Source organism: Hippocampus comes, unplaced genomic scaffold (genome assembly GCF_001891065.2).
Source record: "Hippocampus comes isolate QL1 unplaced genomic scaffold, H_comes_QL1_v1.1 scaffold317, whole genome shotgun sequence".
NCBI classification, from domain to species: Eukaryota; Metazoa; Chordata; class Actinopteri; order Syngnathiformes; family Syngnathidae; genus Hippocampus; species Hippocampus comes.
In genome coordinates, this window is record NW_017805531.1 from 313,519 (window position 1) to 334,520 (window position 21,002).

Consider the following 21,002-nt stretch of genomic DNA (forward strand, 5'->3'; position numbering starts at 1 on the left):
ATATATATATATACACACATTAAAAAAACCTGTTTGTGATCGCATTACACATCCATGTGATTGGCAAATCTTGTGTAATAAAAATTATGTGGATACAATAAAGCAAAACCCCAGCATGAAGAAATCTCTTTTTGCTCACACACACACACACACACACACACACACACACACACACACACACACATTCCACTGAAAATGTATCTTTCTCTCACGTACACTAATTCCTGCAGTTCCAGAAAATTGAATTTTACTTTTGGAATTTATTACATTTTAGGGTATACTTTTTAACCTTTATTTCGGGAATAGAGTTGAAGTAGCCTGTGTTCAGTTTTGACATGCCAATATTTTAGGAACGTGACGACTGTTTCATGTGATCGTTATCGGTGACGTCAGACGTAAACGTTGGGCGGAAGCTGTGCACGCCGTCAACAGCTACGCACGGGAAAAACAAACTAAGCACACTGTACATTGTTTTTCAAAAGCGTAGCAAAATACCTAGGTAACTAACGCTAAATATGGATGACGACGTACTGACAACTCTGAAACTGTTGATAATCGGCGAAAGTGGAGTGGGGAAGTCCAGGTTGGTTTTGGTCTGAGCTAGCTTGCTAGCTTAGCACTGTTAAGTCTGTTGTCATTAGTTTTTTTAGCACTGTTTTGCCCGGCGGCCGTTTCGACCGCCACGTAACGCTATTATGTTTTTCAAGGTCATTCAACTTTGTCAGTAGTGTTGTCAGTAGTGTAATATTATTAAAACACGTGTTATGCCTACTTTTCACTGCTTGTTTATTTTGGCTGATGCCCATCGTTGTTGTCTATAGCCATCGAGTTGGAATGCCCACTGTTACATAAAAGGTTTAAAGGGTTTCGTCCATCGTATATTACCTGCCTGTCTTTTGCTCACAGCCTTCTCCTGAGATTCACAGAAGACACATTTGATCCGGAGCAGTCAGCGACAATAGGTACAGTATACGCCACACATGAACTCGCAAGTTTTCCATGTTTCTAACTGAACATTTTCGGAATCGTCTAAAACCCCCTTTTTTTCCCACACCGATTAAGGTGTGGATTTCAAAGTGAAGACACTGGCCATCGACGGGAATAAAGCAAAACTCGCCATATGGGTAAGTGCGATCTATTTTGTTGACATTTTATTTAACTATGGCATCATGAAAAACATGATGCAGTGCAATATCTGTCCACTGGGCTGCGACATTGTACAGTACAGCACCCAAATTAATGGAGCAAGACTTGCGTCACTCTCCTAGAGAAGTAAACTAGAATATTCTTGACAGGGCTTTCAACGTCACTGTATGTACCTAAGAACATGGATCGGCAACTTAAATGATGGAGGGAGCTACAGTTTTTCATCAGGCCTTCTGGGGTCCCACATAGGACTGCACACTTCCTAGCCAGATAGAGAAAATAATAAAAATAACATTTTAAATAAGCACACAATATACGTTATCATTGGGAGGGTTGATATATACCGTTCGTTTGGGAAAATCCCCAAATTCTCCTGAAATTCCCAATTGCCCCTGATCAGTACTGTCGTTAAACGACGTTATTTTAAGACCTGTTTGGGAGATTCTACAATATTAAAACAGTGGACCCTCACAAACTTGCGGTTCGGCACCCGTGGATTCACCTATTCATGGATATTTTTTTCTTCAATATTTTTGCCCAATATGTCTGCCATTTTTTAAAAAACTTTTCCTCTTCATATAGGACACAGCTGGACAAGAAAGGTTTCGTACGCTCACACCCAGTTACTATCGTGGCGCCCAGGGAGTCATACTCGGTAAGTGCTTTTTTTTTCAATCACACTCCAGAAATCTGTGTGCCACAATTTCTTCTTTTTTTTTCCGATAATTTTATTGCTGTAGAGTTCTTTTTGCATCACATAAAAACTGTCATTTGATTATATATGACTTGTAATCTTAGAAAGCACAGTAAATAGGCTGATTTAATGTCATGAATTGCATAACGCTGTCTGTTTCTATTCATTATTTTTTTGGGGTTGACAGTATATGATGTTACAAAGCGCGACACCTTCACAAAGCTGGAAAACTGGCTGAATGAACTGGAAACCTACACAACTCGCAACGATATCGTAAAAATGCTTGTAGGCAACAAGATTGATCGGGTGAGTGCAAAGAGAATTTGCTTCCACAGTTGACACTTCTTCTTACGAATATGAAAGCACATTTATATTCCTGTAGGACATTTCACCATAACGAGTTCCGTCATCGTGAAATCTATTTTTAAAAAACTGGTTTTGAATTGACTCAATTAAATTTTGTCAAGTGGTTGCCCAAAATAAAATGATCAGAATTTTATTTTGGGCAACCACTTGACGAAATAAAACGGAGTCAATTCAATGACTTTTTTTTTTCACTGTGTACATGTTAAAAAATGTTTTTGGTTTCTAGGATGACCATGAAGTGGACAGAAATGAAGGCCTGAAGTTTGCGAGAAAGCACGCAATGCTTTTTATTGGTAAGTGTCCATTTTGGATCGGGCTGGGCAATTAATCGAAATGTAATTGTCATGAATGTGTGTGCGCGCATGTGTGTACGTGTGTTTGTGTATTAATCGTGATTTCAGTCCAAATAAATGTGAATATAATTTTCCCCATAATCACCCAGCCCTCGTTACACAGTTGGAAAAGGCCTGCGCATCACTCAGCAAGTCATGCTTTTGATTTGTGCTTCTGGCCTGATTTACGCGGCTTTGCTCTTTTGCTTGGATGCGGCCTGCCCAGATCATTTGCATTGTGATTCTCATCTAGACAGGCTTTAAATGTTGTTACTTTAAATGCGTGTCTGCACGCTTTCCCGAATTTCTAATTCTTGCCCTCTCTGGGAAATTACGTTAACTTTGCTTTGGAGTTTCCATTTTAGTGCAGCGACATTAATGAGTTGCTTTGGGGCGAGCCAGGCAAGAATATGTTGTCCATTTGATCCACTGTGAGCCCACTGCATGTCTTTTGCTTTCTAAATTGAGTCATCATGTCTGTTTTTTTTTTTTAATCATTACTTGTGTTCCTTAAATGTCATTATCATTAAAAACCTACATATTCAAGGAATCGTTTTTTTTTTTATGTTACTAAAGGCTTTTGTAGATTTTCTTGTTTTTGTTTCATGGTAACCTTCTTCCTTTTTATTCAGAGGCAAGTGCAAAGACCAAAGACGGTGTACAGTGTGCCTTTGAGGAGCTTGTAGAGAAGATCCTCCAAACTCCGGGGCTTTGGGAGAGCGAAAGCCAGGGCCAGACGCTGCGCCTGGGGAATCAAGAGCAAGGCGGCGGCAGGGCATGTGGAGGATATTGCTCCGTACCGTGAGTGGACAAAACAAACAAACAAACAAACAAACAGAAAAAAAAGAAAGCTTGATTGAAATGACAACAGTCCAGAAACGGGAAGGAGATGGAAAAAACGTGAGTTGGTAAGCGAGAGCAGGGGTGGACTCTTTGCACATGACACTTCTTTCTGTTGAATTCAATGGATCCGGTAGAAATAAGGCTTTTGGACCCGTTTAGAGTTTGAATTAAATGTATGCCAGGGTGGAATGCGCGTGATGTCACTCTACAACAGCAAACGTGAGAATGCAGCAGACGCTTTGAACCAATCTTGAGGAGACATGGCCAATCCTGACCATCCTCCGCACGTAGCGCCATTTCATACGGGGAATGGAGAACCTCCGTTCACCCGCTGGCCTTTTCATCTTTTGCCACAACACTGTGCGTACAGTACTTACTTGCTTTTGACTGTAAACTCAGTGGATGGTCATTTAAAGGCCTTATCCATTAAATGTATTGATCCATCCCGTCTTTGTCTCATGCAAAATCCCCTGATCAGTTAGTTGATCATCATCTTGCTCCTCAACAAGTTTGTCAAACCCTTAACTATTTTTGCTCTATGTACCTCACGATGCAAGAAATGTATTCAAACCAGTTTCATTTAACTGCTTTATCACAAATGCTTAGCTTGCTGTTTTCTTACGTTAGGCCAGTCACCGTTTCTCATGATTTCATTTTTGATTTTACTGTTTGTGTGTGATGCAGTCCATATTTAGTCTTCAAGGTGATTGTTTCAGAAATCATTCCCAGTCGCTTTTTCTGCTCCGCAGCGTCCAGTTTTTGTCGCGCTGTCGTTATTTGTCAACTTGTTTTCACACTCTCCAGCAAATTTATCTTCGTCCCTTTCTGCGAATGTTTCCAATCAAATTTCGCAATGCGGAATGTCACAATGAATCCTGCCTTCACAATGGATGACATTCTCTGTGTTTTTTCGGTCTTGTTAAAATTGTCCTGTTTCAAAAAGAAATAAATGACATTCGGGGTGCAGTCATTCGACACTCTTATTTAGTTGTCATGTAGCTGTCATGTACTTTCCATTTGATTTCAAGGCCCACCTAATGAAAAGCAGGTGGGAGAGAGAAAGCGGGGTGCCTTTCCACCGGCAACTCGATTGATGAAAACACGCGAGTCCGCAAATATTCTCAGTACAAAATGTAAAAAAAAACAAAAAAAAACGTGAATAAAAGTAGGTCGTGAGTGGAAAGATCATGCTAATGATCTTTAGTCCGATAACTGTGCAGCGGTCGATGTGTGATTACAAGCTTATGTTTGGTGTCAGGATGTGCTCACATGGAACAGGATGCTCCCACTCTCCACTCAAGGCACACACAGTGTACCAGGCGTTTATTTATTTTTTTTCTCCTGGATTGCCATCAGCCATTGCGGCATGCGGTGTCTCTCGTTACCAGTCATTGCGTTGCGGGCGGAGGAGGATTCTCTCATCTTGGCAAATGTCGCAACTTGGGGAGGTGTTGTCTGCATATCTGTTTTCACCAGAAGTATACAGTGTGCAGCCACGCATTTGCGGTTCAGCGTTTGCAAATTTGCCTATTTTTGAATTTTGAGGGAAAAATGGGCCTTTTTTTTCAGTCAAAACATCTACTTGCTGTTTTTGTGCACAGGAAAAGCCATGTCTGATATGAACATATTGCTTTGGCGATGTCTTGTTATCTTATATATTTACATCTTCGAAAGAACCAATCGTTTTTGGATTCTTTCTTTTTGGGTTGGCTGGAATAGAAGAATGGCATCCTCATTCATATCAATGGAAAAGGATGACTCGTCTGTATATTGCATTCAAACCTGGAAAATGTCCCACCAAAAATGTGGAAAACAAGAGCTTGTTTTTGGTTTGTTTTTCCTCTGACATTATGGAAGCGAAGTGATTAATGTGTTGTGTAATGCCGAAGCCAGAACACTCGAGGGGAACTTCATCCTAAAAGACAATCACTGTTTGCGCATTCATGAAGGTGTGGGTCAGCCAAGAGGTGCGTTCTACTTAAACATTGATTGATTACAATTGAGGGGCTCATTCTTGAGAGACAAATGATGAACGTCTTGTGTCAAGTGTGAGGAAAACTATAGTTGAGAGACTTGCGTTGTGTTTACATGCTACAAATGTCATGGCCAAAGGAATGACTCAATAAGACAATCTCTGAGTGCGTTCTTTCCATATTGTTGCCTCAATTTGAATGCGGCCATCGCAAAATCAAGAACTTGAAATGACACAGACAAATACATCATGGCAAGGTCACATTTGGCATGTTTTAGTGTGTTATGGCCTTCATGTTCGATATTGAACCCAGTGCAGTTATTTTTGTCCCCCGTCAAATAGGAGACAGGGCGACGTTGGAAAAAAAAAAAAAAAGGTTCGGCGATGGCTGCAGAACAAACAATTGCCAGCCAACGGCGACTGGTTGCGTGATGAAATGTGCAGTGGAACATGAGATCAACTCACCTTCCAGGTCTTTGTCCATTTACTACCCCCACAGCCCCCACCCACCACCATAGCAGTGCCGTGACCCAGGGGCTGTTCCTGAATGATTCAAGGGGTTAAATGCACACTGATGTCATGCTCACAAACGAAATACCATGACATCCACCATCCGGGTCTAAAAAGACCAGCACCACTCCTAAATATACCGTTGTAAAGTTGGACGGTCATGGTTCTTCTCAATCACAACTGATGAAGAGACTTCACGTTAACTTTATTGAAAAGCTGCTGTCAAGTTAAGCGCATTGGATGATGATCCAGTCTCCAAGAAGTTAACTTACACAATAGAAATACATGAGCAACATTGTAATTAAAAAAAGGGCACAAATGCATCATAGAAGAATACAGTATGCACACACACACACACACACACACACACACACACACACACACACACACGCTTTCCCGAATTTCTAATTCTTGCCCTCTCTGGGAAATTACGTTAACTTTGCTTTGGAGTTTCCATTTTAGTGCAGCGACATTAATGAGTTGCTTTGGGGCGAGCCAGGCAAGAATATGTTGTCCATTTGATCCACTGTGAGCCCACTGCATGTCTTTTGCTTTCTAAATTGAGTCATCATGTCTGTTTTTTTTTTTTAATCATTACTTGTGTTCCTTAAATGTCATTATCATTAAAAACCTACATATTCAAGGAATCGTTTTTTTTTTTATGTTACTAAAGGCTTTTGTAGATTTTCTTGTTTTTGTTTCATGGTAACCTTCTTCCTTTTTATTCAGAGGCAAGTGCAAAGACCAAAGACGGTGTACAGTGTGCCTTTGAGGAGCTTGTAGAGAAGATCCTCCAAACTCCGGGGCTTTGGGAGAGCGAAAGCCAGGGCCAGACGCTGCGCCTGGGGAATCAAGAGCAAGGCGGCGGCAGGGCATGTGGAGGATATTGCTCCGTACCGTGAGTGGACAAAACAAACAAACAAACAAACAAACAGAAAAAAAAGAAAGCTTGATTGAAATGACAACAGTCCAGAAACGGGAAGGAGATGGAAAAAACGTGAGTTGGTAAGCGAGAGCAGGGGTGGACTCTTTGCACATGACACTTCTTTCTGTTGAATTCAATGGATCCGGTAGAAATAAGGCTTTTGGACCCGTTTAGAGTTTGAATTAAATGTATGCCAGGGTGGAATGCGCGTGATGTCACTCTACAACAGCAAACGTGAGAATGCAGCAGACGCTTTGAACCAATCTTGAGGAGACATGGCCAATCCTGACCATCCTCCGCACGTAGCGCCATTTCATACGGGGAATGGAGAACCTCCGTTCACCCGCTGGCCTTTTCATCTTTTGCCACAACACTGTGCGTACAGTACTTACTTGCTTTTGACTGTAAACTCAGTGGATGGTCATTTAAAGGCCTTATCCATTAAATGTATTGATCCATCCCGTCTTTGTCTCATGCAAAATCCCCTGATCAGTTAGTTGATCATCATCTTGCTCCTCAACAAGTTTGTCAAACCCTTAACTATTTTTGCTCTATGTACCTCACGATGCAAGAAATGTATTCAAACCAGTTTCATTTAACTGCTTTATCACAAATGCTTAGCTTGCTGTTTTCTTACGTTAGGCCAGTCACCGTTTCTCATGATTTCATTTTTGATTTTACTGTTTGTGTGTGATGCAGTCCATATTTAGTCTTCAAGGTGATTGTTTCAGAAATCATTCCCAGTCGCTTTTTCTGCTCCGCAGCGTCCAGTTTTTGTCGCGCTGTCGTTATTTGTCAACTTGTTTTCACACTCTCCAGCAAATTTATCTTCGTCCCTTTCTGCGAATGTTTCCAATCAAATTTCGCAATGCGGAATGTCACAATGAATCCTGCCTTCACAATGGATGACATTCTCTGTGTTTTTTCGGTCTTGTTAAAATTGTCCTGTTTCAAAAAGAAATAAATGACATTCGGGGTGCAGTCATTCGACACTCTTATTTAGTTGTCATGTAGCTGTCATGTACTTTCCATTTGATTTCAAGGCCCACCTAATGAAAAGCAGGTGGGAGAGAGAAAGCGGGGTGCCTTTCCACCGGCAACTCGATTGATGAAAACACGCGAGTCCGCAAATATTCTCAGTACAAAATGTAAAAAAAAACAAAAAAAAACGTGAATAAAAGTAGGTCGTGAGTGGAAAGATCATGCTAATGATCTTTAGTCCAATAACTGTGCAGCGGTCGATGTGTGATTACAAGCTTATGTTTGGTGTCAGGATGTGCTCACATGGAACAGGATGCTCCCACTCTCCACTCAAGGCACACACAGTGTACCAGGCGTTTATTTATTTTTTTTCTCCTGGATTGCCATCAGCCATTGCGGCATGCGGTGTCTCTCGTTACCAGTCATTGCGTTGCGGGCGGAGGAGGATTCTCTCATCTTGGCAAATGTCGCAACTTGGGGAGGTGTTGTCTGCATATCTGTTTTCACCAGAAGTATACAGTGTGCAGCCACGCATTTGCGGTTCAGCGTTTGCAAATTTGCCTATTTTTGAATTTTGAGGGAAAAATGGGCCTTTTTTTTCAGTCAAAACATCTACTTGCTGTTTTTGTGCACAGGAAAAGCCATGTCTGATATGAACATATTGCTTTGGCGATGTCTTGTTATCTTATATATTTACATCTTCGAAAGAACCAATCGTTTTTGGATTCTTTCTTTTTGGGTTGGCTGGAATAGAAGAATGGCATCCTCATTCATATCAATGGAAAAGGATGACTCGTCTGTATATTGCATTCAAACCTGGAAAATGTCCCACCAAAAATGTGGAAAACAAGAGCTTGTTTTTGGTTTGTTTTTCCTCTGACATTATGGAAGCGAAGTGATTAATGTGTTGTGTAATGCCGAAGCCAGAACACTCGAGGGGAACTTCATCCTAAAAGACAATCACTGTTTGCGCATTCATGAAGGTGTGGGTCAGCCAAGAGGTGCGTTCTACTTAAACATTGATTGATTACAATTGAGGGGCTCATTCTTGAGAGACAAATGATGAACGTCTTGTGTCAAGTGTGAGGAAAACTATAGTTGAGAGACTTGCGTTGTGTTTACATGCTACAAATGTCATGGCCAAAGGAATGACTCAATAAGACAATCTCTGAGTGCGTTCTTTCCATATTGTTGCCTCAATTTGAATGCGGCCATCGCAAAATCAAGAACTTGAAATGACACAGACAAATACATCATGGCAAGGTCACATTTGGCATGTTTTAGTGTGTTATGGCCTTCATGTTCGATATTGAACCCAGTGCAGTTATTTTTGTCCCCCGTCAAATAGGCGACAGGGCGACGTTGGAAAAAAAAAAAAAAAAGGCGGCGATGGCTGCAGAACAAACAATTGCCAGCCAACGGCGACTGGTTGCGTGATGAAATGTGCAGTGGAACATGAGATCAACTCACCTTCCAGGTCTTTGTCCATTTACTACCCCCACAGCCCCCACCCACCACCATAGCAGTGCCGTGACCCAGGGGCTGTTCCTGAATGATTCAAGGGGTTAAATGCACACTGATGTCATGCTCACAAACGAAATACCATGACATCCACCATCCGGGTCTAAAAAGACCAGCACCACTCCTAAATATACCGTTGTAAAGTTGGACGGTCATGGTTCTTCTCAATCACAACTGATGAAGAGACTTCACGTTAACTTTATTGAAAAGCTGCTGTCAAGTTAAGCGCATTGGATGATGATCCAGTCTCCAAGAAGTTAACTTACACAATAGAAATACATGAGCAACATTGTAATTAAAAAAAGGGCACAAATGCATCATAGAAGAATACAGTATGCACACACACACACACACACACACACACACACACACAACACACACACACACACACACACACACACACACACACACACACACAAACAGTTTCGTCATTGCAAAGAAGAAATCTCAGAGTTGAGGCATGCTGTGTTCTCGCGCACGTTGATGTGGAATTCCTACGCGCTGTTAGCCAGGCCCACTTTGATAGTCTGCACTTCGGAAATGTGGGATGACTTCTGGATGATGCGGCTGGTGAGAGCGCAGCGCTCAGAAGCGCAGCTCTGCCTCAGGGCCGAGGCGGGCGCCGCGATGGGCGTCCTGCGAGGGATGTTGGTCCTCGCGATGCACAGCGGCTCCCTGTGGCAGCCGCGCCCCGCGGCGCTGCCGAGCGCCGTCGCGTTGTTCCGACAGCTCTGCCCGTGGGCCAGACTGGTGAGGGCCACGGCGGCGTTGAGCTCTCGCCAGCCTTGGTTGCTTTGACTCTGTTGACCTCTTTCCGGAGGCTGACCGCTGTATCCACATCCAAGAAGAAATGGGAAATAAAAATAAAATAAGAGTTCGTTCGCTACAACAACAACGAGACCTGCTTTGACTGACAATTCTCAGAGTGATGCAAGTAGAAATAGCCGTGAATAATTACCTGTTGGATTTAGATGATGTATAGTCCAAAGCATCTGCAAGATAGGAGAAAACAGTTTCCCAAATAAATGTTCGTAATTGGAAACAGACATTCTGGACATTCACTGTTTTGATTGATTTATATGGGGCGGGCACTATTTGAAATAGATGACATGATTTAAAACTTTGGTGAGCAAACTCGTATTTGCTTATGATGACATAAAATGATGTTGGTATTTGATTGCAGTGAGTAGTTTTTGTCATTTCGAGTATAGATCAAAAAACATTCATACCTATGGACAATTTCGAGTCTGAAATGGTCCTAACGTGCATGTTTTGGGAATGCGGGAGGATGTCGGCGGACCCCGAGCAAACTCAGGCAAGCTGCAGACTCAACACAGGAAGGACTCACGACCTCAGAACCGTGAGGCAGATGTGCTAAGTGCTCGCTCCCCGTGCTGCCCTCCGTATGTCTAAATCAAGCAAAAGAAGCTGATCACATCTAGACCGAAAGATTGAAGTGCTCACAGCCCAAACTATTCCATCCAGGATCTCTTCGCTGGCCGGGAACCAAGAGTAACAATTGACTAAATCATTTTCACGTTGGGTTTTTTTTTTTTTCCCCTTGCTACCGAACGTCTTCAGGCATTCTTTTTTTTCTCTTTAGCCCACAACATCCTTTTCCAAGAAACTATTTCTAAACCTCTTATTTTATAAAGCGAGAAAACATTGTTTTTACCTCTTGCCAGTTTTAAATTTACTGCAAAGGGAACTTTGCAGCAAGTGGAATGAAAGGCCTTGCTGCTTTTTTTGTCCGGTCGTGCTGCAGACCGACTTGACAACTTCTGATTTTGGCCAGGCTATTTCTTGACAGAGTAATTGAAATGAAAACAGAAATAGCGATTTGTCCTTTTATTCTTTGTCGTTTGTGCAAATCAAACAGATGAGACGCTTGTATTTATAGTTCCACATCTTTCTGTAAGCAGGAGCTTCTTGAGTTACGTGATCGGAAACACTTTCCATGGAGAACAAAGCGACGGCGGACGGCGTCGTCGTCACGTTCAAAAGTGAGGACGACCCGTGGTCACACGATGGGACAGAGGACGACCCAGATTGAGTTGATGTCCTGCTGCAAAGCTTGTCCTCTGATCCCCAGATCTTTCAGCAGCTTTGTTGCTGATGTCCCCGTAAATCCCCCACGCCCCACCTCTACTGGGTACACCTTAGTCTTCCATCCGAGGTTTTCTGCGTCTGCCGCGTGAGACTGTTGGGGTTAAGGTAGAACATTGTATACAGATGGGCGATAAGGGCGCTGTTTGGATGTGCCTCCGTTCCACCAAAGTGTCCTCCTGTCAATCTCTTCCCACCACATCCATTGACCCTGCTTTGCATGCGCGACTGCTTAAGTGCCTATTGTGGACCTCTTCGACCGCCAGCCGTGAGCGTTGTGAAGAAATTGCTTTCAGCCAAGATGGTCTCCTCTCCCCCAGTTCCAAGCCTCCTATCCCCAGCTGGATACAACCGACGATCTCCTGATGTTTGAGGGCAACCACCGCTTGATGAGTTGCAGGCGCGGAGGACCACATCCTTCCACCCAACACGGCGGGGATGGTTTGGGCCACCGCGGGGTGTCGGCACTGCGCCAGGGTTATTTCCAGCCTCACCTTGGAGTATTGAAACTCCTTGTTAAGACCGGACACTGGAAGTTCCAAAACTCCCTTTTCCATACAGTGCTGTGTTGGTGATAGACCTTGCCTGGCCGTGCCATTTTTGGGCCAACTCGTTGACTTCGGAAAGTGGGAAGTTTTGGATGATCAAGAACAGAATGAGATGTGGAAAGAGGCGAAACTGGAAGCACCAAAATTGTAAGCGGTCAGCCAGTAGGGAGTTATCGATCATCGTCATAGGCTGCTGATGGCGTCTTCCCGAGTTTGGTCCATCTCCGCTACCGCATGTCCCGAAGGGAAGCGTCATACCAACGCCCAAGACTCTTGACGGATGAACATTAAGTCGCCGGCATAGAAACCGCCGTCGGCTTCATGTTCATCCAGACCCACTTGATGTTGTCCTGCAGTTTCGCCTGGTGCCGGCCTTCGCGGCGATCAGAGTGGGAAGGTCATCCGTAAATGCCCTGACGGGAGGGAGCCTTAGTCCAACTGTCAGACATTTTTACTGCGATGCTATTTGAATCTACAACCGCAACTAAGGATGGACTTAGCATTAATGTCGCCATATGTCTTTGCGAACGAGAAACTCCCAACACAGCATGCAGGCATGTTTTCATTTGAAACAAAAAGGGGGCACTGTTCTGCCGTGCGTTCGTCCAAGCAGGTTTTTCTTAGCTGCGTGTGTAATAAAACACAATCCTGGTGACATTGATGGCCCTCTGGGCTTTTCAGGGGGAGGTATCGACCACGGGAGAAAGCACCACGTCTCTCGTACTGGAATATAAACACACTTTAGGTGTTTTATGGAAATGTGACGTTTCCAGCCTGCGAAATCTCGACAGATATGTTTGAAGTGACCTTGCGAGTAGAGTCGTGACATCACTTTTTAAAGTCCATCACGTGTTTTTGTGGCCGTTTTCTCCTTCTCGGGCTCCGCTAACGCCTGTGTTTTAATGGCGTTCGGACCTGTCATGAATCTGGCAGGCTGACTTTCCACTTCAGTTCCATGGAGGAGTCGCGCAAGGTTGCAAAAAGTCATAACATAACCAGCAGGGATACATTAAAAGTGTTCGCAAACATTTCAACAGGGCTGTCGCGGTGGGTAATGAGTTCAAGAAAGCACAGAATAGTCCAAAGGAAATATGATTTGAGGCGTGCTAACTGACATGTTTAGGGGGAGCACTTTTGCGCATTACCCCCCGAGCCAGTGCAAAGTTGATATGACCCCATGTGACCGGGAGCTTACTAGCTTGGCTTTGCATCGCGTTGGGAAATAACTTGACCTGTCATCTTTTGTTTTTCTTTGCTGAAAACATGAGCGTTAAAATGTGTAATGTGTTCCTTGTGTTGTCAAGAAAAGTGGTGGCCTGCCCCCCCCCCTTTTTTTTTTTGCTGCTCTAAGACAACCAGCCTCTTGTTTACTGTAACAAAAAGTCAAAGATGATTCCAACAGCATCTTTTGTTCTTCTCAAAGGTCTTAATCATCAGAACGGATAAAAGAGTGTAATAACATCTCTGAGTCTTTTCGGGGGGTTTTTTTTTTTTTTTTGGTCGTGACGCAAGTGTGTATCGTTTGTAAAAATGCTCTTCAAATTCGATCTCGTTTGCACTTGTAAGAACGTGTTATTCAAACAGCTTTACTCGATATTGTGGTACACCGACGTATTCATCGTCAATGCAAAACAGATATACGTCGTGGAGACAGAATCTCTGATGAATTTGCAACATTTTGATGACAATCCCAATGATGGAGGTCCCTCCGTCTCTTTCAAAAAGCAGTGCATCATACGCGTTTGCATTTTACCGAATGGCCGTGTATACCTCATATTCAGTTTGTGTCAGTCTGAGGATGAACTCAAGGTTCCCGAAGACAAAGTGTTTTCACCGACTGTAACCTAAAAAGAACTCGTGCAACTGGAAAGATTTATTTGTTTTCGGGGAAGATGAGAACCATAAAAACGGAACTTAACGCAGTGTTGTAAGCAATCAATTGCGGTTTCCCGAGTCTAGAATCGTAACTTTTTTTTTCACGAGAGCGAGTAGGAAAGCGGCACGGAGAGAAACGTGCGGCCAACGTGTACGTGACTCAAGCAGAAAACTCCAAATTGGACGGAGCCAGACGGACATGACCGCTCTCGAGCTGTGTTCTTTCAAAGCTGAGTTGTCACTCTGAGAGACGTTGCTGTGTCCTGCTGACAAACGACTCTATTCCTTGAGAATTTGCCCGAATCTTTCACTTCTCACTCTGGGAAAAATACAATCTCAGACATTGTGTAATTGTCCTTAAGGCCCAACTGGACATTTCCACCATGGCAAGAAGCCGAAGCGGAACAAATGGCACATACTCCTGTATGGATATTAGATTTGCCGTGTGCAGGCAGACAAAGCCAGCATCGACTCCTTCCAAATTTAAAATAAGGGATTTGTGCGGCGGCGGCGGCAGCAGGGATTTTATTAGTAATGTTCATTAAAAAGGAAAAAAAAAATTGGCTCTCTGTGTAGCTGCTTTGTCGTAAATGGATGTCAGAATTGTTCAAAATGTATTGATTTAATGTCGCTTTGCTACTGAACACCAGCAACCTGAAGAGTCAAGTTCTATTTTGGTTTTACTACACTTTGTACTGAATTTTTATTTCCACTTCGCTCCTGGAAAAAAAAAAACTTTTAACTATGCAGGCACTCAGTCAAGTAACTTTTTAAAATAAATAAATAAAAGTGACAGGATTTTTTTTTTCTCTGTAATTAACAAATAAAAAAGGGATACTCTTGTGGGGGGACTTTTATGATTGAATGCAAAAAAAAAAAACAAAAAAAAAAACAACTTTCCGTGGACCAAAACGCAACAGCCTGTGTATAGCTGAAGTCTTTTTTTGTGTTGGGACTCGTCATATTTTCATCCCTCAGATTATGACATGCTCGTTGATTAGTGAATAAATAAATTCATCATCACACGATACTGCTCATACTGGAATTGATCTGCCAGATTAGCAATTAGACTGAACGTACATTTATGCTGATTTTATCTGGGTAATATTGGGCCTCCCCCCCCCCCCCAACAATTTCATTCTTGTATAATCTTAGTCTTGTATTATGATGATGATGATGATGATTGTTATTTGTGGCAACAGTCGCTCATCTGTCAGGACGTGGATAATGTAAAATGGTTGGAGAGTTGCCAGTCTGCTTCCTGACTCCTGTTGAGGGCCTCTTGAGCAAACGTGAAGATTTATCAGTGGTGAGCTGTCAGGGACAGCAATAATTTATTTGCTGATCTCACGAACAGCAGCGCTGACCTATAATTACAAACTCCTTTTCATTATCTGCCCCATGAAATTGTATTATTTTTCTCCCCCCCCACCATCAGTCTCTCCTATTCAGTGTGTAGTTTGTCTTTTGACCGCATTGCTTCCGGTACACGTGTGTAAATGCTAAAGTTTTTTTTTTTTCTGCAATATGTAATTGAAATGATCTGAAAATAGTACTTATTTTCTTTGAGCTGATCATATTTGTAATTCGCCTCACAGCTGGCCCACGGTGATGTTAGCATTTTTTTCCATCCCTTGATTGATTGTTCAGACTAAGCCAAGTTGGACTCGTCTGGAGCAATCTGCAAACATTAATAAATTTAATAATCAACATTTCCGGTTAGTATGATGTATTTGATTGCCATTTGTAATGTTTTTTTTTGGGATGTTATTAGCTAATTATTGAATCCGACCTGCTCTAGATGATGCATGTGGCACAGAGGCAGGCCATTATATGTTTTTGTGTACTGTAATAATCATGGTTTCTAGAATTGTGACCCGCTTGTGCTGGTATTCAAAATTGGATTCAGTCGGGCACATCCCCTACTGAAGGACCAGGTACCAAATGCCGCGCCGGCCACTGAGATTGATGTTCACTGAGAAATTAATCAAAATCTTGTTATGCTAATGTACAAAATATCCTGTTTTGTGGAAACTGCCGGATCATGGAATTAGAAATCCTTCAGCGTGGATGAAATATGAATGACGAGTGACACTTTGGAGTCTCTTACCCATTTGGTAGATGAAGTTGGTCTCCGTGTCGGAGGAGGACGCCGGGGACACGGCGTCTCGGTCGCACTCGTTTGAACTGAAGGACTCGGAGTGGCTCCTCCTTTTGAGGGCGACGCCGTCCGCCTTGCCCCCCGCCATCATGTGCCGCAGGGTGTCATTCAGGTAACGATTCAGCAAGCTGCTCTTGTACTTTGACGGAGGCGAGGCGCTGTCATCACTGTTGGCGGGGTCCGCCATGGTGAGTACGCCGCCCTGGTTCTTTATGGCACGTATGTGGGACGAGGACCTCCCCATGTCTGATGAGCACATCGGGGTTTGTAATGGACAGTCAGTCATCATCTGCAGCAATACATCTATTGTAACACCAGCAGTATCTTCCAACATCCAATCGGAGATCTCACTGCTTTAAACGCGGCGGTGGCGCTCGGCGTTCTACTGAGAATCATTCTTATGTTTTTTAGGCAGCTGGCTAAAGTCAAGCCTCTCTTTCCTCAAGAGTACTTTGAAAGAGTCATTCATGCCTTCGTCACATCCATGCTGGATTGCTGTAATGCACTTTACTTTGGAGTCAGCCAATCCTCCATGAAGCGTCTCCAGTTGGTCCACAATGCTGCTGCTCGCCTCTTGATTGGTACTCATAAGAGGGAGCACAAAACTCTAACTCCACCTGACCTCTCTGAGCTCCTACGCCCCTTCCCGGTGCTTCAGATCTACGGACCAGACACGATTAGAGGTACCGAGAACTAAGCGGAGGATCGAGCATTTTCCGTTGCTGGTCCCTCTCTTTGGATTCAATGTCCGGCATGCCCCCTCGCTATACATCTTTAAAACGTCTTTTCAAACTCATTTTTACTCTGCCTTTGGACTCAGCGCGAGACTTGATTTTTAGTTGGACTGTTTTTGTGCTCGCGACTGACTGTCTTCAATATCGATTTATTGTTTTGTTGTCTCGGCGTTCTACTGAGAATCATTCTTATGTTTTTTAGGCAGCTGGCTAAAGTCAAGCCTCTCTTTCCTCAAGAGTACTTTGAAAGAGTCATTCATGCCTTCGTCACATCCATGCTGGATTGCTGTAATGCACTTTACTTTGGAGTCAGCCAATCCTCCATGAAGCGTCTCCAGTTGGTCCACAATGCTGCCACTTCCTATGCATTTTAGAGTTCCTTTTAAGATCCTATTATCTGTTTTCAAATCTTTAATTGGCCTGACCTCTGCCCGGTGCCTCAGTTCTGCAGACCAGACACTATTAGAGGTACCGAGAACCAAGCGGAGGCTCAGAGGGGCTCGAGCCTCTTCCGTTGCCGGTGCCTCTCTTTGGAATGACCACCCACTGAACATTCGGCAAGCCCCCTCTTTGCCCATCTTTAATTTATTACTTCATTGTTTGTTGTATGAATGATTTTTGCTCCACAAGCAGCGCTTTGTATACAGCGGTGGTTGTTTTCGGGTGACCTAGAAATACACTTGAGTTGAGTTTGAAGTGATGCGGCATTGACGGGGTGAAAGTCGCCCTCACCATCCGAGTCGGTGTCATCACTGCATACGCTCAGTCTCTCTGCATTTCCCTGGATGTATTTGTTGTACAGTTTGATCCTCAAGGCCCAGCTCAGGTCTGGCTGCCGAACCGTGTTCTTCAGCCTCCGTCGGGCGTTTGCAAACCAGTTTGACACCTAGACAGAGTTTGACAATGATCAAAGTTGAAGGCACGACCAAGGTAGGAAAGCGCCGTACAACGGAGCGCCCCTTGACATTCGGCGTTCGCGCGTGTTGTCTCACCTGTACCAGAGTCATATGGGAGCCCAGAGCTAACAGAACCTTCTCTGTCTTGGTGGGGTACGGGTTGTCCCGATGTTTGTACAGCCAATGTTTGAGCGGCCGGGCCATGTCCTGCAGCACCTGTCTCTTGTGGCGAACTTTGACCCCACCCAAGCGAGATCTGGAGGATTTCAGAAGCTCAGACTGTAGTCGTGCACAACATCATCAAATATACCCAATAACAGCCGTGCATTTTCAGGACAATCCCATGATCTAAATCAAGGATTCCCGCCAAGCGTGCGTGACGGAGCAGTCGTAAAAGGTGCGCTTTGGGAAATGATCCAGTTTCATTGAAAAGAATGAATTTATGACAAATCTTTGGCAGTTTGTATGCATTTTTTGGGGGTGGGGGCGAGTGACATGATTGTGGTGGTGCACCTTGGTTTAAAAGTAAAATATGTGTCTTGGCGCCACGGTTGGAAAAAGCGGATCTTAATGTTGCACCACAGGAAAAAAAAAAAAAACCCAACTCAGAAGAAAAACTTTGATTCCAAAAGCAAAGGAGCATACCCATATCTCCTGTACTTGATGGAGGAGCTGTCGTGAGTGGTGGTCTCCTTGTATTGCAGCAGTTCTGCATTCTGAGCGCTTGCTAAGCTGGCGTGAACTACGCAGCTCAGTCTACTCCTCTGTTCCTCCTCCAAATGAAGAAGAGGATGAGATGCCATCCCGGCACCTGCGTTCATTCTCAAGCGAGCAGATTGGTCCCGAGTCAACAGGTGCATCGGCAGTTTCTTTTTTTTTTTTTTTTTTTACAGAAATAAATAGTTGCGGTCGGCTCCCATCCCGGACAAAAGTTGAAGTCGAACCAAAAAAAAAAAAAAAAAAGGAAAAAAAGAAATAGTCCGTGGTCTTTTCTCTGAAGGCGAAGCCAGCACGTCAGGCACGGTTGGGGAGCGGAAACTTGTTTGAAAAGTCAGTGGATGTTCTCCGGTTTTGTCGAGCAGCACTTTGGAGAGTTCAAATAACCTGTTTCACTCCTGCCCATTGGTCCTCCCACCGTCCAATCGCGACTCTGAGGGAACCCTCGCTGAGCGGCGGCGGCGGTGGGAGCAGCCCAAGATATGCAAAGTATTGCGTGGCAAAGGTGCTTATTAGATTTTGCCTGCTGTCGAGCAGTTCAGCATGATCTCATATTTTCTTCATGAGGCATACGAGCCTCCGCGCAGCTTGCGGTTTGACCAACAATCGTGTCAGCAAATAACACGGCATGTTTTACCAGGGGATTCGGGAGCTGGAATTACAAGTTTCCTAATAACCAGCAAAACCACCAAGCGCTGCCTCGTGCTAGGCAGAGAATGTTGGATTTCAGAACAAATTGGGCCAGTAGTAATGTCAACACCAGCGCTGGAAAAATCACACCGGCTCCGCTCATCCAATCCTCGGCAAGTGCTGCTTATTTTGTGCGCGACCCTGCGTACGAGGGTTTAGGGGTGGCGAATCTTTTGCACTGTCTGCAGTCTGCGCATTGTGGCTTTTTTGGGGGGTGGGGGGCGTCGAAGCTGTTTCCATTAAGTGGGACATATCATTTCAGTATGGTTTGGGCCGCCGAACCCTGACTTGGCTTGTGTTACCACCACGTGGTCCGCAGGCAGGATGGTGAGAGGCGAGTGGTGTAATCGCGTGACATCATCGCAATGTGACACATTTGTGAATTCGACCAAGAGCAACAGGGAACAACAAATTCTTCAGATTTATTGCGGCAGAACTCATTATTGAGAAGAAAGAGTGTGTTCTTTCTCATTCCGTTCTTGTTGGGAAACGCTGGAGTATTTCACTCCGTTTGTAGGTTCCGTGCCGCTGCATTTGGAACCTCAAAAGTCCAACTCGATGCAACCCCTTGCGCTTGTTGACGAAATTCAAGACATTGTCTTCCCCCTGGTGAGCTGAAGCCACTTCCAGCTGCTTTCGGGCGACAGGCGGGGCAAAGTAAATCCACTTGCGCAAACTGTCAACGTAAATGTGTGATTTTTACATTGTAAACACCGAAAGAAAAATCCACAACTGCGTGTTAAAACGCAATACAACATAAATAGAGTAAAACGACTCTCCCTTCTAAGCTGCCTGACAACAGACAAGAGAAAGCGGAGGAAGTCACAGGTGTTTGTGGAGCAATATTGCCAACTAGTGGTGAATCTGAGGTAGTGCTGTCAGGAATGAATCTACTCTTGCTTGGGCCACTGGTCCGTCCACCTTCCTTGACTTGTGTGCAGGCAGCGCGGGTTCACTCAGCGATGGCGTGAATGCGACGGTGAACGGTTGGAAGCGGAACAGAAAACGGACGTACGGATGTTTGGGGCGGACACGTCTTGCGTGTTGTTTTGTCCGGACGCACTGCTACGTAGTTAAGAAATCGATGTTTTCTCAAGTGGCTAAAATTGTTTCACGGCTAGCTTCTAGGCTAGCGTCATTTTTGTTCTAGTCATCAGCTGTCATGCATGCAAAAGTTCAAGGGTCAAATGAAGTTGACCAGTCAAGCTTCCCGTGCATTTAAGGTTGTTTCTGAACTTTCAACGGAAAGTAGAATATCGCCAACGTGTTCAGTTTGGTAAAAAATAATGTATGGAAATGAGTTTGACATCTCACGTTGCACCGAGACATCCAAAAAAAACAAAAACAAATACGCATGTGATAGATAGACTTTATGGATCCAGTGAGAGATCTTGAAATATGAAAACAGTCTTACATAAGAATGACTTTTCCATACCACATCATCATTTAATCCACATATGTCAAAGTGCCGGCCCGCGGGCCAAATCCGGCCCGCGAGAATGTTTTCAGTGGCCCCTGGGATGATATTGATTTATTATTAGAACCGGCCCGCGGACCGCAGCAAGCCGAGAGCCCGCAGATCTTTTACACGCACCAAAACTACATTTCCCACAATGCAACGGTGACGCGAACATGGAGCAGACTCGTTCTCGCTCTCCACAATAAATTCCTCCTCTGACATTCCTCCGCAATTGTCAGACTGCTACATGCTATTGCGCACCATTTAGTTCTGTCCCCAGTGACTTGTTCCCTGGCTCGCGTGTTGCCATTAGCGGGGAACACCTTCAACGGCCCAGAGATCCCCCCCAAATAAAAGTGCGCAAGGACATACAGTCTATCTCTAGTCTGGGTGGGATGCAACGTGTGTACATGTGAGACACAAACTCAGTTCCCGATGCTGTTTTAGTAAAAAAAAACAAAACAAAAAAAAAAAACGGAAACTTGGATTGACAAAAGAATTGTATCGGAGTCACGTACTTAAAAAA

At 44.0% G+C, this 21,002-nt stretch overlaps 2 protein-coding genes across 2 annotated transcripts; one reads left to right on the top strand and one right to left on the bottom strand.

The window, feature by feature from the left end:
* Nucleotides 1-383: 383 nt before the first annotated feature.
* LOC109520526 (ras-related protein Rab-18-like) lies at nucleotides 384-4,347 on the top strand. Its single transcript, XM_019877813.1, has 7 exons — nucleotides 384-583; nucleotides 907-962; nucleotides 1,063-1,124; nucleotides 1,729-1,801; nucleotides 2,028-2,146; nucleotides 2,433-2,499; nucleotides 3,171-4,347. The coding sequence occupies exons 1-7, from the start codon at nucleotides 516-518 to the stop codon at nucleotides 3,341-3,343; spliced, it is 618 nt and encodes a 205-aa protein (XP_019733372.1). The 5' UTR covers nucleotides 384-515; the 3' UTR covers nucleotides 3,344-4,347.
* Nucleotides 4,348-9,468: 5,121 nt separating this feature from the next.
* On the bottom strand, nucleotides 9,469-20,463 carry LOC109520629 (homeobox protein Mohawk-like). The gene is made up of 6 exons (XM_019877989.1): nucleotides 18,256-20,463; nucleotides 17,707-17,866; nucleotides 17,447-17,600; nucleotides 15,930-16,226; nucleotides 10,249-10,282; nucleotides 9,469-10,118 (listed from the first exon to the last, which is right to left on the bottom strand). Exons 1-6 carry the CDS (start codon nucleotides 18,468-18,470, stop codon nucleotides 9,785-9,787), a joined length of 1,194 nt encoding a protein of 397 aa, XP_019733548.1. The 5' UTR covers nucleotides 18,471-20,463; the 3' UTR covers nucleotides 9,469-9,784.
* Between the last annotated feature and the right edge of the window lie 539 nt (nucleotides 20,464-21,002).